The sequence below is a fragment of the Volvox carteri genome (assembly GCF_000143455.1).
Source record: "Volvox carteri f. nagariensis unplaced genomic scaffold VOLCAscaffold_32, whole genome shotgun sequence".
Classification (NCBI taxonomy): Eukaryota; Viridiplantae; Chlorophyta; class Chlorophyceae; order Chlamydomonadales; family Volvocaceae; genus Volvox; species Volvox carteri.
In genome coordinates this window covers 1,480,960-1,497,117 of record NW_003307575.1, presented here as the reverse complement: position 1 = coordinate 1,497,117, position 16,158 = coordinate 1,480,960, and the positions used below count along the sequence as shown (strand labels likewise).

Here is a 16,158-nt window from a genome sequence, read left to right as displayed (position 1 = left end):
TCCCCCCCTCCTCCCCAGGGCGCCGAGGAGATGTCCCAGATGGAGCACCTCCTCAACGTGTACGCCAGCCGGGTGGCCCGAGGGCACTGCGCGGACTTCCTGGGCTACTGCGAGGTGGACGAGAGTGAGGCCACCGGGCGGCTGACATCGGGGCTGTGGCTGGTGGGTGCCGGGGGGGGGATGGAGGCGGCTGGGGGTGGGGGGGTAAAGGGGGAAACCGTATGTGAGGAAACCAGAAGTGAAGTGTCGGCCGGGTTGGAAGGGGGGTTATTGGGTTGGGATGGGTGGGAGTAACTGGGGTTTGGGTTTTATGGGATACGGGGGGGGGGTGGACGGGGCGGGGCGGGGCAGGGTACTGTATGGTGGGGGGGTTGGAGTGTGCAAGGGGGTGTAAGGGATGGGTGGGGGGTGGATGGGCGGAGTTATAGGCCGAGGGGGCGGAGGGCTAAGAGTGTTTTCCGGTAGGGGAAAAGCTGAGGGAGAAATGGGAGGCGGAGGCGGAGTTGGGGCGAAAAGGGGGCCCGATCCCCGCAAAGCTTCTTCGTTGGAGGTGGAGGCGGGGGAGGGGTCCCTGTTTGCCGTTCTGCGGGTACATCCCTGTGCGCAGCTCACCCCTGCGCAGGACTGACTCGCATAATGTATTGTACGCGCAACTAAGTGCGCATGTATGTATGTATGTATGTATGTATGTATATCCAGAGTCCGCCCTCCGCCGGGTAGTTTTGGTGTTGGGGTTGGGGTTGGTGGGTGCGACCTGATGGAAATGTTTTAGCTGGCCCCGCTCACGTCGCATGGCTGGGACTGGCACCTACACCACCATACTTGCCGTACACTACCATACCCTGTCGTACCTGTTCGGCAATTGCATCTCAGCGCATGGCTTTCCAACTACCAAATAATAATCTCATAACGCACGCTTTTCTAAACGCTTGCACATGCGCACGTGTGTTGCAGGTGTGGAAGTACGAGGGCAGCAAGACCCTGTCGTACTACCTGAGGCGGCGAGACACCCTCCGAGCTCTGGCCACCGATTTGGAGGTGGGTCCCCCGGGGGGGGACCCGAGGGGGTACGACAAAACACAGACGATTGACAAAAAGAGAGACAAAAATAAAAAACGGATTCTCCAAGATTAGAACAATAATCTTTGGAACCTCGACGGGGGAAGAGGAAAGGGGTTTCGGCGGTACGGCAATTCCGCAGCTGTGGATGTTGCTTCGTGTACATGAGTAGGTAGGCAGGAAAATTTTTCGATTTCAGCGTTAATAATTTCTAGGATTTGCATATCTTTCATAGAGTTCTTTTGTGTGTTGTAAAACAGTCCCAACCCTGCACGGTCCTGAGTGTTTTCCTCTCACCCGTCCGATCCCTTCCCCCCTTCCCCCTCCCCCTTCCGTTCCCCCGGAATATACCCTAGGTTCCTGAGTCGGTTGTCGTACCAACCGTCATGCGGCACATTTTTGAGGGCCTAGCGGTGAGATGGGGGGTTGGGGTAGGCTTTGGACGGGAGCTGCTGGCGGCTGAGGGGGGCTTGGGCAGGTTGGGTTATAAATTCCTAAACCCTTTCCAATCCTTTAGCCACACTTGCTGCTGCTCCTGTTGCTGTTCCTGTTGCTGCAGCCGCCGTTGCCGTTGCCGTTGCTGCTACGACTAGTCTTAGAAACGTCTGGTTCGTTACGCAGGGCACTGCGCTCTGCACCTCGTATGGCATACATACGTACATACATACACAGATACACACATGCATTCCAGGTAACAGCTGAATATCGTTAATTTACATGATGTGTTTTCAAATGGTCCCCTCAATCTTCCCGAGAACCGGTTCTTCCCGGTCGCCCGGTCACCGATCCGGTCACATATCCGCTCCGAAACACACCCACCCACGCGCTCACTCACACAGGCCTTCCACGCAGCGGGATTGGTGCATCGCGATGTGAAGCCCCTGAACATGATTTTGGCTGAGGATGTACGGCGGTTTAAGGTGTGTGTCTGGAGGGGCAGGGGCAGCCCGGGGGGGGGGGAGGGCCGGGGGGGGCAGTCCGACAGCAGCCTAAGCAGCAGCAGCAGGTTGCTTACGCTGCCATTGTAATAGAAGCGGTTGGTGTTGCTTATGGAGGTGGGGAGAGGTACTGATGGGTGGGGGGTGGGGGTTTAAGAAGAGATTCTCCCTTGCAGCGCTTCCCCTAAACAGCCTATTACCGGTATTACCATCCGTACACATATAGCACACATATCTGTACCCGTACGCTTGCACCTGTGCACCTATTTTTACCCTCACCCCACCGCTTCACTCGTTTGTGGTTCCTCTTTCCCCACCGCACGGCACCGCACATGTACACCTAATCTCCCCCACCCTTCCCGCGGTTCTCTTTCCCTCACACTCTGAGTCACCCCCAGCCCGACCGCCTTCCCTAGAACCCCCACCCCTGGCAGTAGCTTCACTCGTTTGTGGTTCGTCTTTCCCACCCCGACCGCCACATGAGAGGTCCCCATGTCGCTAACGAAAACCCGCTTCCCTAGCCCCCGACTCTTCACCCACACGCACCCTCTGGTTTGTTCTTCGCGTCAATCGTCTACCAATCGTCTATGTTCCGTCGTCGTACCCCACAACAGCCTCAACCCCGTCGCCCCCGTCCGTCATTTCCCCAACGGCCCTCCCTTCGCCCCATTCGCAGCTGATCGACTTGGGCGCCTGTGCCGACCTGCGCTCCGGAACCAACTACGTTCCGGAAGAATCTATTTTGGATTTGAATTTCTGCCCCCCCGAGCAGTTCGTTATGCCAACCGACTCGCCGCACATCTCCAAGCAGGCGGGCCTAATTAAGCTCGCCATAAGCCCCATGTTGTGGGCGAAACACAAACCCGACCGGTTTGATACCTGGTCGTCCGGTGAGTCGGCGGGGAGGTGTTGGGGTTTTGGGGGGTATATGTGGAGAAGGTGGGGGGGATGTTGGGGGGTGCTTGGGTTGTGGGCGCTGGGGGGGAGTGGGGGTGTCGATACTGGAAGTGAGGAATGGGCCTTGGATGAAGGCGGTGGGGGGGGCGGATGGGAGGGGAGGGGAGCAAGCTGGGCGGAGTGGGGGATTTAGTATACATACACATGAAGCTACCTCTGTTGTGTTTTACTCCGTCCCGCAATTTTCCCCCCCCCCCCGTTGGGTTTCCCCCCGTACCTTCGCATGCATACATACATACATACATGCATACATGCATACATGAAACCCAGCCTACAACTTTAAGAATGTGTCAACACCCTTCCGCCGCTGCTCAGGTATCGTAATGCTTCAATTGGCGATTCCCGCCATGCGCACGGACCGGGCCTTACGTAATTTTAACTCAGTGTACGGCCCGAAGTACAAGTACGACTTGGCTGCCTGGCGGAAGGGCACCCACTTGTCCTCCAGGGACTGTGCGCTGCTGGATGCCGATGATGGCGCAGGTGTGCGTGTATGTATGTATGTATGTCTGCATGATTGTGTGAAACCCGGGGTGTATTAACCTCACCTTAGGTGGTCCCTAGCCACCCGCTGGCAGTCCCCCCTAGCCGCCTTCCCGGTATTCCCCGTTGCCGCCTTTTCATCCTTCTTTCTAGCATTGCATCCCCCACGTGTGTGCTGAACTCGGCGAAGTCGGGTTCAGGCTTTTGGGGGTTCAGCTCCCAGCAGAGCAGCAGCAGCACCACCACCGTCACCCACAACCAGTGTATGAATCTGCTGCCGGGTAAACGGCGGCAATAACTCCTCCCCTGGTCGGCTGGATAGTGTCACTACGTGTGACCGGGTCCGTAACTGTCTGCCGGCACGGGAGTGTGCTTCCTACCCTCTTTTACGGTAGAGGGGCGTAAGTCACACTCTTTGTCGGGATCGAACCAGGAACCTATCTAGGGACACTATGCCACATATTAACATATCCGCTGGCTCTGTCTGGAGATGGCTATGTTCCCATATATATGTGTGGGGGCCCCAGACGGATGATGCTGGAGGGCATTTGGCAAATACATACGTACATACATACATACACGCGCAGGTTGGGATCTGCTTCAGTCCCTGCTGGCTCCGAGGCACATCCAGGTGGACGACAACGGGGGGGTCAGCTTCGTCAACGACACGCCGTTCCAACGGATCAGCGCTTTTGAGGCGCTCAAACACCGGTAAGGATAAGGGGGGCTCTTCGGGGCTTGAGGGTTTTACGGGGATTAGGAGGTGGGGTAGGGTAGGGTGAGGGTTTTAGGGCTTTTACAGAAGTGTCGTACCCAGCCCGGACGCGATCGCGAATGCCCAAGGGCGCTGGAGGTGTCTGTCTGCCCGTCTGTCTGTCTGTCTGTCTCTCGGCGTGCATATATCTCCACCTGTCCTATCTCCGGCTTTGTGCGCCACTATGTCAATGTGCCCTTCATCTCTTTGTACGCCCGTCTGTCGATCTGTCTGTCCCCACGAACAAACATCAATCTAGGTACATCAAGGGCGCATTGGAGGCGGCGGCGGCGCCCGTCGCAAGCACTTCGGGAAGCAGTACCGCCGCCGCCGCCGCGTCCTCGTCCTCCAGGGGGGGATCCGGCGGGGAGGCGGCGGCGGCGGGGGCGGGGGCACGGAGGGGCAGGACGTCGGGAGGCGACGCCGCGGCGCCGGCGCCGGCCGAGTCCAGGGCCGGGTCGAAGGCGGCCGGCGGCGGCGGCGGCGGCGCTTCCACTTCCGGCGGCGGCGGCGGCGATCCTTTGGGCTCCGCTCTTGGCATGTGGCGGGACATGACGGGTCGTCTGTTTGACTTGGAGGTGAGGTGGATGAGGTGGGGTGGGGACCTATGCATGTACATATGTATGTATGTTTGTATGTCCCTCCTCTCCCCCGCCCTCCCCTCCTCATCGTCTTGTACTCGAGAGAGCACCGGGGAGGGGTGTTTTGCGGACGCGTCGGCACCCACCTGACGGACCCTCATTGCCGCTTGCGTGTGATGCCCCTCCAACTCCAACCTCCAACACCCCCCATCCTGTTATATGGATGGGAGTTTGTCTCGTGCGCTGACTCTCTCTATCCCTTTTGCTCTGCGGTTGTACGGTTCCGAAGTCCCGTACCCCGACCGACCCCGTCGCCCGTCCTGACCCGCATGGTATCTTCTTCTCATCAATCGTCTGTCCTGCTTCTTCGTCGTCGTACACTCCGCATCTCCCCTCTCTGGTGAATCCGCCTTTGAAACACTTTGTTGCATACATACCCTAAATTCCCTTTCCCATCCCCAACTTAACTTTTGACGTCGGCGGTTGTTTCGTACAAACTGAATACATACTGAATACACACACACGCCCCCTCCGCCTCCCCCCCGCTCAGGCCCGCATCATGCGGCAGACCTCAGCCACGGAGCTCCAAACGACCACCGTTAGGAGGTTAAAAGAACAGGTACGGAAACTAACGGAAACATCGCACACCCTAAGTGTGAAGAAGGAAGAGGGAGAGAGGGGAAGAAGGCGTGTGTGTATGAGTGTGTATATGTGTGTATGGCGCTTTAATCCTTTCCCCTCTTTTCCCTTCCCCATTTTCTGCCGCTTTCGTTGACCCTCGTACGGCGGTCGTTATAGTGTCCGTCGGACTTTTGGCCAGAGGCCTTTTTTCGTGGTCACCTCAGAAATTCGTCGGGATGTATGTTTGTATGCATATGTATATGTATGCATGCTTATTTTGAGGAACTTGTTTTTTCTTGAGATCCGCAGTTTGATGGCCCATAAGCCCCCTCCTCCTCATTTCCCTTCCCCTCCCGCACTCACACTGTGGCCCCGTTAGGGCCCGAGGGGGATATGCGTGTCAGGTTTGGGGTAACCCCGGGGCCCGCCTCACCTCTCTTTCCCCCTCCCCCCTCCCTCCCCCCCCCGCTATACCCCCTCCCCCCCCCCGTTATACCCCCTCCCCCCCCCCGCTATACCCCCTCCCCCCCCCGCTATACCCCCTCCCCCCCCCCGCTATACCCCCTCCCCCCCCCGCTATACCCCCTCCCCCCCCCGCTATACCCCCTCCCCCCCCCCGCTGACCTCCCGCAGGTGGACACCGGGAAGGTGGATCCGGCGCTCCTACAAAAGGAGGAGAAGGTACTCAGCAAAATGCAGGTATGTGCGAGTGCAGGTATGGATATGTATGTATGTTTGTTCTGTGCGTGTGTGTGCAAGTTATGTTGTTATCCTATCTTCGCTTCTCTACACGATGCACACACTCCAATGCATATTTTAATGATCTGATCTGAGATAAGGAAATGACGAGGGTGGTATGCAAGAATGGATGTGTATGCATGTATATATGTGTACGCGCTGTACGGCTGCTGTGACGTCATCATCATCATCAGCAGCAGCAGCTTACCCATGACTTGTTGCTGCACGTGTATTCCCCCTCCCCCTCTGTCCCCCTTCTATCTCAAGTCACTACCGGTTGGCAGCTTACAATTTCCCGGGCAGCACGTATCTGTCTATTAATCCCTCCGGGGGGGTGTCTCTCTATCCATCTGGCATCAGCGGCTTCAGTAGTCTGTGCTTCATCTTCCTCCCTACACCTCCCTCCCCTTCCCCTCCCCTTCCCTTCCACGCATTCCGTGGCAGCAGCTTCACTCGTTCGTGGTTCGTCCTCCCCCGTATTGCCCCGCCCCTCCCGCCCCTCAGGCTCGTCTTGCGGGCCTGCAACAGGATTTCTCCGCCACCGCCAACCAGGCGTCAGGTCTGTTGAGTTTCTTCGGGTTTGGCGGGAATAGCAACAAACAACAACAACAGCAGCAACAACAACAGCAGCAGCAGCAACAGGATCCAAAGGCCCAGAGGGACAGGTGTGTGTGTGTGCGTATGTGTGCGTATGTATGTGTGTGTATGTGATGGGGGAAAGGTGGGCGAGCAGGTGTGTGTGTTATTCCTGCGTTGGGTTTTTTTGGGGGGGTTGGGTGGGTGAGGTTGAGTGGTGACGTGTGGGGTGAGTGGATGTTTAGGGGGTTAGGCGGACAGGGTCGGGGTGGTGGTGGATGTACGAATAGGTATTTCTCGGAACCCACATGGCACATACACGCTTTCCCCCGTCCTTTTCCCCCTCTTTCCCGCCGTTTTCCCCTCCTTCCCCCCCTTCCCCGCCTCCACGTGACGTCAGGTCCTCCCAAAGCCTCCAGGCCCTTCGCAACGCGGAAGCCGCCGCCGCCGCCGCAGCCGCCTCCTCGACCTTCCCCTCCTCCCCCTCTTCCTCCTCCGCCTCCTTGTTCTCCGCGCCCTCCGCCGCCGGCATGTTCAACAGCGTGTGGGAGCGGTTGAGCAGTCGGTTGGGGGAGTTGGAGCGGAAGATCTCCAACCAGGCCTCGGCTACGGAGCGGCAGTCGCTGGTGGTTCGCGGTCTGAGGGCGAAAGTGAAGGCGGGGGAGGCCGAGCCGGAGATGCTGGCCAAGGTAGGCTGGGGAGAGGGTAGGTGGTTGTGGGTTGGAGGTGGTAGGCTGGGGGGAGTGTTTGAGTGTGTGGGATGTGGTTGGGGTTGGGGTTGGGGATGCGGTTGGGGTTGGGGTTGTGTGTGTGTGTGTGTGCTACGTGTGTGTATGTGTATGTTTATGTGAGAGGGAAAGGGGAGAGGGGAGTGAGTGGGAGAGGAGGTCTATCTATCTATCTATCTACCTATTTATCTGTCTATCTATCTATGTGTGTATGTATGTATGTGGTCACCCGGGCTGATATCTTGAGAACTGTCTCAGCTTGGGGTTTTTAATCTTTCCCTTCCCCCTATCTCTCTCCCATTTTCACTTCTTCCCTCTCTCTCCCTCCGCTCCCGAAGTAACTTCCTTCTTTGTACCTTTCCTGTCCCCCCTCCCTCCCTCCCCCCCTTCCCGATGCCCCGGTTCCTCCCCCCCCCGCCGCTGCCGCCCCCTACATCAGGCTGAGCGCACCCTCAGCCGCATGGAGAGGCGGTTATTGGATCTGGATCGAGATTACTGGTCGGCTAAACAGAACGCCAAGGGGGCGCTGGCGGGTGAGGCAGGCAGGGGAGGGGGACGGGGGGGAGGGAGGAATGGGGAAAGATGCCTGCTTCCAAAGGCGAGAAGGGGGGGAATCAGTCCTGTTGCAGATAAATGAGCCGCCTGACTGCCCGAAGGCGTCCAAACCCTAAGTCCGAAACTGCCCTCATTCAGGGGGTGAGGGAGTCCTAAGCGGTGTGTGAGTGTGATGTCACATCGACATGTGGTTCCGGAAGTAAAGCCCCATTACGTTACCGACATTTGTGTATTCCCCGACATTATTATAAGTAGTAGTAGGAGGGGAGGAGGAGAGTACTGCCCAGTGGGACGACACACACGTTCTTTCTCCCCCCCGTTCGTCATCTTTCCCCGCTTTTCCACCGCACATGCACGTATCCGTACATACACACACACGCACGCACTTACGGATGTACGGACGTACCGGCCCCCAAAAGGCAACATGTCCTCGGTTGACGGCGGCAGCAGCGGGCGGCGTGGTGGCAGCGGCAGCAACGCCAGGGGGGATCAGTCGTCAGCAGCGGTGGCGGCGGCGGACACAGATGCCGTGGTACGGCAGAGTGACTCGGACGGTGAGGTGAGTAATGGGTACTTTCATGAGGTGAGGGTTGCGGTCCCGACCTGGGTTGATGGTTATGTTGATGTTGCGGGTTACAGCGGGTATCATTTTCGCGGGGATTCCTCCCTTTCTGCTTTTGGCCTAAACAGTTTTAATCCTAGTAAGGGTTTGTGGTCAGTCGCTTTGGATTGGTAGCTACCTTCAAATGACGTTTCCCGCGTCGAAGAGGGGTTCGAATCCCGTGTCCTTCATTTCGTTTATCTTTCAATGTGCAGACGGGCGGCTCCTTCTGGTCACGATTGCTAGGGGGTGGCAGCAGTCGCAGCAGCGGCAGTAGCATGGACGGCAGCAGCAAGGAAGCAGCGGCATTACTGACATCATCAGCGTCCGTACCACCGCCGCCGCCGCCGCCACCGCCGCCGGAGGCTCCCTGGCGCGCAGTGTCGCCGCTCTTCCGCCGCGCCGCTTCTCCCACTCCGAGGGCAGCAGCGGCGGCGCCGCCGCCGCCGCAACCACCTCAAGGCCCCCAACCGCAACCACCACCTCCTCAGTCAGGTGGCAGTTATCGGTCGATATTTGGTGCCTTCGCGACCCTTGGCAACGCTGCCAAGTCCTCTTCATCTTCCTCCGCCGCCGCAGCCGCCGCCGCCACAGCGGCCAACACTCCGGCGGCGCCGCCGCCGCCGCCGCCACAACGCTCCACAAGCCCTCTCATGCGCTCTATCTCACCTTTCCGCGGCAGCGGCGGCGGCGGCGGCCGCCTGTTAGGTGGTCTGTTCGGTGGCGGTGGCGGCGGCCCGCCGCCGCCGCAGCAGCAGCCTGCGGAGCAAATGGATCGTCGTGCCGTACAGGCTGCTCCATCCTCGGGCGCTGGCGGCGGCGGCGGCAGAAGCGCCTCCGCCTCCGCCAGCGGCGCCTCAGCGGTGGCGGCACCGGCCTCAGCGAGTAGGGATGTTCCTGTTCCTTCGCCGCCGCCTCTTCCTGCCGCTCCTTCGATGGCTCCGGGTGGTGATGCGCTACTGGAGGGGGCAAGTCGCGTCATTCGGAACAGCCTGGGCTTCACGGGGCTGGCGGCGCGGATAGCCGGGGACCTGGCGACGGCGTTCAAGGTACGTATGTGTGTGCATAACATAATAACATACATTACATACATACATGCATAGGCAGGTGGCTGGCAGAGGTTAAGACCTGACTTCTGCTCCCGGAGGTTCCGGGTCCAAATCCGCCTGCCGACCCCTCTCGGTGTGTGTGGGGTGTTGAATTGGGAGGTGGGCCCCCATTGTTGACGGTGTAGGACGTGATAATATCATCTTGCGAGCTGAACAGGAACTAAGTTGTGGCGCCGTTGATCCGCTAGATTTGGTTGGATGCTGGTGGTGAGTTGCCGAACCCAACGAATACATTCTGAAGTCGGATGGGGTGAATGGATTAGGGTGCTCCTCTCGCAGGGGAGAGCAGGGACTGCCTCGGGAAAAGGGGCCGCTGGTGAAGCTACACCACCCTGTAACAACTACTTACTTACTTGCTTACTTACACTCTGTCTATAATACCGCAGGCTGATGCGGAACGCTATTTGAAGGAGCTGGAGATGCAGGAAGCGGCCAAGGTAAGTGCGTGTGTTTTGTGTGTATGTGTGCATGCATGTGTGCATGCATGTGTGTATGTCCCTAAACCCTAAAATCCCCCTCCCCTCCCTTCCTTGATCCCATGGACGTCGGCAATTTGAATTTGTATTCTTAGATACACTAGTTTTCATGAGTAGTTGCCTTACCGCTTATAGACGTGAGTCGAGCTTGGGTACCTGCGAGCAGAAGAGTGTGCTTGCTTCCGTGGGAGGAGGCGAGCCTGGTTACAGCATAGCGGTAGAAAACTTCTTCTTGTTTAAGCGAGCCAGAGGGTCAGAGGCCAGCAGGGAGGCGGCCTTCTGGTAGTCGTCGGATTGCTCAATGGCGGTCAACTGGGCGTGCAGGTCTGCGTGCACCTTCTGAAGCTCGACCAATTGGTCACCTACTCTACGCTTAGCTGGCATCATAACTATGCCCGCAAACATTGCCACTAGGGCGACCTCTAAGCCGAGAAGAGGGAACATGGTTACCGAATGCGCTATCTGCCGCGGGGCGGTGTAATGGGCAGACGACGCAGTGGAAACCTGTCAGTACTGACTATATAAACTCGCGAAATTACTCTTTCCGTCGCGCTCTCCGCGACTTGCCCTTCGTTCTCACCAGTACGGCCCCGCCGTACCACCAACGAACAGCCGAGTACGCTCTCGGCAAATACACAGAAAACCTTGGCTCTCTGTCTCATGTCGCCTTTTCCCCCCAAATCCCCCGTCCTACCTTCCCCCCTCAAATACACACGCGCACGTGGATACATACACACACGCACACGCACGCACGCACACGCGCACGCGGCGGTCCTGCAGCGGCAGCAGCGCACACTGGACCTGGCCTTCCTCGCCCTGCTGCGCGAGGCGCAACCCCCGGTTCGCAGCAGCTGCAGCTTCGAGGAGGCTTCGGAGCGGTTTGCGGGGGAGGCGAGGTGGGCGGCGCTCGCGGATGAGGGTCGGCGGAGGGAGCTGTACGGCAAGTACCTGATGGCGGCGAAGAAGGTGGAGGAGCAGGCGGCGGCGGCAGCGGATGCGGCGTTCCGGGTAGGCGGCGAAATGCGGGGTGGGGCAGGGAGGGGTATATAGGGAGGGGTATATACGTGCACACATACAAAGACAGGCAGGCGGCTGGCAGAGGTTAAGGCCTGACTTCTGCTCCCAGTCGACCCAGTCGACCCGGGTTCAAATCCGCCTGCCGGCTCCTCGGGTGTTTGAGGAGTGATGAAATGGGAGGTGGCCCCCCATCTTATGGACGGTGTAGGACGTGATAATATCAACTTGCGAGCTGACCAGGAACTAAGTTGATGCGCCGTTGATCCGCTAGATTTGGTTGGATGCTGGTGGTGAGTTGCCGAACCCAACGAATACATTCTGAAGTCGGATGGGGTGACGGATTAGGGTGCCCCTCTAGCAGGGGAGAGCAGGGACTGCCCCGGGAAAGGGGGCCGCTGGCGAAGTTAACCACCCTGTAACAACATACAAACGCACATATACACGTCCCGCTTTTGAGTTTCTCATTTTTCCCCCTTTCCCCCCTTTCCATACACGCACGCGCGCGCACACACTTTTGCACCCCCGATCGCGTCCTCCCTTCCCTTCCCCCATCCCTCTCTCCCCCCCCTCCATTCCCCATCCTGCTTCAATCGTCAGTTTGGTTCAATCGTTAGTGCTTACCCTCCCCTCCCCCTCCCCCTCTTCCCCCCCCAGGCCGCCCTACGTCGCTACCAGGTGACAGCCACGTCCCGCTGGGAGCTCTTCCAACACGGACTGGAGGAATCAGACCCGGCCGTGGCGGGGGTGCAGGTACGTGTTCGTCTGCGTGTGCGTGTTTTGTGTGTAGGGTGGGGTGGGGTGGGGGTATTCATGCGAGTTTAGGTGTGTGTGTATGGGTGTGACGTACATGAAGCTACGTTGGCTAAGTTGCGCATGGATGGCAACTACCGGGTCGTGTATTTTTGAGCGTGTGGCTGTTGTGTGTATGAGTGCGTCTGATCACCCCTCCCCCTGCCCCGATCCCCCCAACCACCCCCGTCGGTTAGGACCCTGCCCGGCGTCAGCAGCTGTTTTTGGAGGTGGTTTCGGAGCTGCAGTTGCAAGTGGCTCTACAGGCGGCGTCTCTCAAGGCGGAGATGGAGTTCACTACCATGTTGGCGGGTGGGTGGCGGTGGCGGTGGCGGTGGCGGTGGCGTTGCCCTTCGTATTCCCTGGCGCCTCTTCTCCTCCTTCTCCGCTTATCCTCCTTAACTCACCAACACAGCAGACATGGAGAGACCCAACACGTTGATATTGCGGAGAGCTCTCATGTTGATCTCTCCGCCGGGGCCCCCCCTCCCACAAACACAAAAACACAAACACACATGCAACTATTTCCGCGCACCTCGCAGCTCACACCACTTCGCGCCTATGTGACCGACCGACTCCCTTCTTCCCCTCTCCCTTACACCACCTCCTTGCCATAGTCTTCAATATTCCCCCCATTACCCACTTTCGCTAATTGCAAATAATCCGCCGCGTCTGTGGCTTTACCTTTTCCGGCCCTTTTTTTCCCTTCCGACCCCCCGGCCCCTGCCGTACATGCACGTGTATGTGTATTCAGATCTCCGCGATACCCCCGTCACCTCCACCTCCACCTGGTCGCTTGTGAGGCGGGGGGTGGCGAATGACCCTCGGTGCCAGGCGCTGCCGGAGAGGAGGAGGAGGTGCGCGAGTGTATGTGTATGCGTGTGTTGTGCTTAGCGAGAGGGAGGGGGGTTGGGGTAGGGGGCGAGCACGCACTCACACATACACCACACATGAGTCTTCAGTACGTCACGCGGGGTGCGTGGGGAAGGGGGGGAGGGAGGGGAAAGGGAGAGGGGCTTTCCTGCTCTGGTGTGATTCTTGAGTAAGTCTTTCCGTCCGCGTCATTGTTATCTGGATGTGGCAAATACACACTTTGTGGCGCTCCCCTCCCCTCCCCTCCCCTTCCCCCCCGCATTCTTACTTACGGATAACCTCCGGAACCACATGTCGATGTGACATCACACTCACACACAGCGCTTAGGACTCCCTCACCCCCTGAATGAGGGCAGTTTCGGACTTAGAGGGTTTGGACGCCTTCCGGCAGTCAGGCAGCTCATTTATCTGAATTTAGTTATCGTAACAGGAACGATTCCCCTTCCCTCCCCTCTCTCTCCCTCACACATACACACACACACATACACACACATACACACACACATACACACATACATACACATACATACATACACAGGGAGTTGTTTGAGGCCTTCACAGCCCGGCTGTTCGAGGAGGAGGCGCGCAGGTCCGAATTGGCGGTGGCAGCCGCTCAGGCGGCGGAGGAGGAGGAGGCGGAGGCGGCGGAGGAGGAGGAGCCAACCAGACACGGACAACAGAAACTGCAAAGCATCTCCCCCCCCGCCGCAACTGCTGCTGCTGCCACTGCCGCGGCAGCGGCTGTAGCACCCGCCCCATCGCAACAACCCCAGCCCCTGCCAGCAGTAGCAGTAGCACCCAGCGCACCATCAGCTGTTTCAAGTGGGTATGTTGCGCCGCCCTCCCTGCCGCCGCCCTCCACCACCACCACCGCAAGCTCCTTCACCTCCTCCTCATCATCATCATCAGCAGCACAGCCACAACCCCCATCAGCCCCCGTCCCATCATCACCACCATCGCCGTCATCATCATCCCCAGCGGCTGTTGGAGCTGGAGCACCATCACCACCATCACCACCATTGCAACTATCAGCAGCAGTAACACCGTCACAAGTACCATCACCCCCACCATCAGAAGCAGCAGCACCCGCGGCGGCATCCCCTTCTCCTCCTCCGTCGTCCCCAACCCCGCTAGAGGACGACGAGGAGGACCTGGCTGCCGTACTGGCGGGCATGGAGGCCGCGTTGGAGAGCGCCATTAAGGCGGTGTCATCCGTCCCACCCGTACAACCACTATCACTTCCGCCCACACCACCACCACCACCACCACTACAACAACAACCCCTACCGGTCGTTACCGACGGCACCGCCACCACCACCACCACTACTACTGCTACTACCAGCAGTAGCAGCGGCAGTAGCGGCGGCCGGGGTGTCCGTCCGCTACCGCCATCATCGCCGAGTAGTAATGTCGACAAGGATGGGGTGCCTGCCGCCGCCGGCACCGGAGGAGGGAGAGGTCCCGTTCGTGTTGTGAACGGACATGCGGTGCGGGGGGCTGGGTCCATGTCCGGGGGGGGAATGGGGGCGTCGGCGGCGTCGGCGGCGGCTGCGGAGAGCATTCGGCTGGAGGAGCTGCGTCGGGAGCAGGTGGGGGAGCATGTATGTATGCGTGTGTGTGTGTAATGTACGTATGTGTGTATGTGTGTATGTGCGATGTATGTATGTATGTATGTATGTATGTATGTATGTGTGTGTGTGTGCAGATGGGAGGCCCTGTGTCTATGTTGGCGTTAGGGGCAGGGGGTGGTAAAAAAGATTGGTGTGTTTTGGTGGGGTTGGTTAGCTGGGAGGAGGGTGGTGATAGGGGGGAGAGGGGAAATCATCCGGGCGTCTTGTCCGCCATTCCGCCCTTCCGTCTTGTACGCCATCCGCGTCCTCTTGGGCGGTTCTGGGTCCGCCCCTCTCCGCTTGCCGCTGCTGGTGTCCCCAATCCCCGCATTGCTCCCTCGCTCCGCTTCCTTTGCGTTGATTCCCTTTTCGCTTTTCCGCTTCTCCTTGCGCTGCCCCGCCGTGGGCATGATGGAGGACGGAGCTGTTTCGCAGCTTCCCCCAGGTCGCCCTTTTATATACATACTCCTTACATTTCTGATACACATACATACATACATACACACAAGAGGGCCGCTGGTGAAGCTATACCCCCCTTTAACAAAATATACACATGCTCGATGGTTTCTCCCATGTCCTCCCCCCTTTCCCCGAATCCCCTGTTCCCCTCCCCCCGCAAGAACGCCTTTTGGTCAGTTCTACTTCTGGTACACTCTTGTCCTGGCAGCAGTTTCACTCGCTTGTGTTTCGTCTTTCCCGCTCCCCTCCCCCCTCGGTTTATTTCAGGCCCGACTTCGGGCCGAGTACGAGGCCATGGCTCAGCGGCTGCGGGAGATGGAGGAGCGGCTCAAGAGCCAGGCGCAGCTTATGACGTCCGAGGTGGTGGTCGAGGAGGCGGTGGTGGGGGCGGGGATGGGGGTGGAGAAGGTTGGTGGAAAGGGGGTTGAGAATCGTCCGGGAGCCGCCGGTGACCGAGACGACGAGGACGATGACGACGCGGCGGCCATGACCACCACCGTGAGTCTGTCTGTCTGTCTGTCTGTCTAGCTGGGGGGCGGGGGAGTCAGTTTGGCGGTGAGGGATGAGGTGGGCCAGCTGCCGTTACCGTTACCGTTGCCGTTGCCATGTTCCCTCCTTAAGGTGCCCCCGCCTCTCCTCCCCTCTCCTCGCATCTGTACCCCTCCCCACCACCCCACCACCTGCCCCTCCCCACCACCTCCCACCCGCTTCAGGTCTCCCGGGGCGGTCAGCGCTGGAAGCGGTGAAGGTGAGAGTGAAGGTGAAGGGATGACAGCACGTGGGTGGCAGTGGTGTGGTGGTGGTCCCTCAGGGCACTCCTTGGGCTGACCGCCGCTAAGGGCGGACGACACACATCGCCGTTATTGGTTGGTGGGGTGGGGTGGGGTGGGGTGGGGGGGTGAGGGGATCGGCGGCGTGTAGTGTGTCTGCTAGCCTGCTTGCTCGTCGTTCCCTCGGCCCTCCGTCTGTCACATCCGATTTGGATCTGGATCCGGATTTCGGTGGTTCCGGAGGCGGACGGGGTCGTCGGCATTGTGATGCATGGGTTGATGCGGAATGTTTTTATTCAGTTGATAGTCGTTGGGGCTGTCGTGTGTGAAGCACTTTTCGGAAGCTAGGTGGGTAGTTGGTAGTTGGTAGTTGGCGCACTCTTCCACATAGGCATTCTGCTTCTCGGTCTGTCTGTCTTTCTGCGCCAAAATGTTTAGTTCGCTGTCAGACAGACATCATTCTC

General features: G+C 58.9%; 1 protein-coding gene across 1 annotated transcript in view; it reads left to right on the top strand.

Annotated features, from left to right (window-relative positions):
• VOLCADRAFT_93636 (uncharacterized protein) overlaps positions 1-15,670 on the top strand; it is a gene marked incomplete at both ends in the record, with an annotated part of 16,935 nt that extends 1,265 nt beyond the window's left edge. Inside the window, 26 exons of the mRNA XM_002952867.1 lie at positions 19-162; positions 955-1,038; positions 1,416-1,472; positions 1,899-1,979; positions 2,674-2,887; positions 3,270-3,437; positions 4,025-4,148; positions 4,544-4,769; positions 5,323-5,391; positions 6,027-6,074; positions 6,636-6,796; positions 7,108-7,396; positions 7,875-7,968; positions 8,410-8,549; positions 9,083-9,640; positions 10,087-10,137; positions 10,957-11,184; positions 11,848-11,943; positions 12,180-12,294; positions 12,737-12,839; positions 13,394-13,444; positions 13,594-13,681; positions 13,992-14,342; positions 15,192-15,422; positions 15,453-15,491; positions 15,638-15,670. Coding sequence (XP_002952913.1) covers positions 19-162; positions 955-1,038; positions 1,416-1,472; positions 1,899-1,979; positions 2,674-2,887; positions 3,270-3,437; positions 4,025-4,148; positions 4,544-4,769; positions 5,323-5,391; positions 6,027-6,074; positions 6,636-6,796; positions 7,108-7,396; positions 7,875-7,968; positions 8,410-8,549; positions 9,083-9,640; positions 10,087-10,137; positions 10,957-11,184; positions 11,848-11,943; positions 12,180-12,294; positions 12,737-12,839; positions 13,394-13,444; positions 13,594-13,681; positions 13,992-14,342; positions 15,192-15,422; positions 15,453-15,491; positions 15,638-15,670 — 3,843 coding nt within the window. The remainder of the gene's footprint in view (positions 1-18; positions 163-954; positions 1,039-1,415; positions 1,473-1,898; positions 1,980-2,673; positions 2,888-3,269; positions 3,438-4,024; positions 4,149-4,543; positions 4,770-5,322; positions 5,392-6,026; positions 6,075-6,635; positions 6,797-7,107; positions 7,397-7,874; positions 7,969-8,409; positions 8,550-9,082; positions 9,641-10,086; positions 10,138-10,956; positions 11,185-11,847; positions 11,944-12,179; positions 12,295-12,736; positions 12,840-13,393; positions 13,445-13,593; positions 13,682-13,991; positions 14,343-15,191; positions 15,423-15,452; positions 15,492-15,637) is intronic.
• Positions 15,671-16,158: the final 488 nt, after the last annotated feature.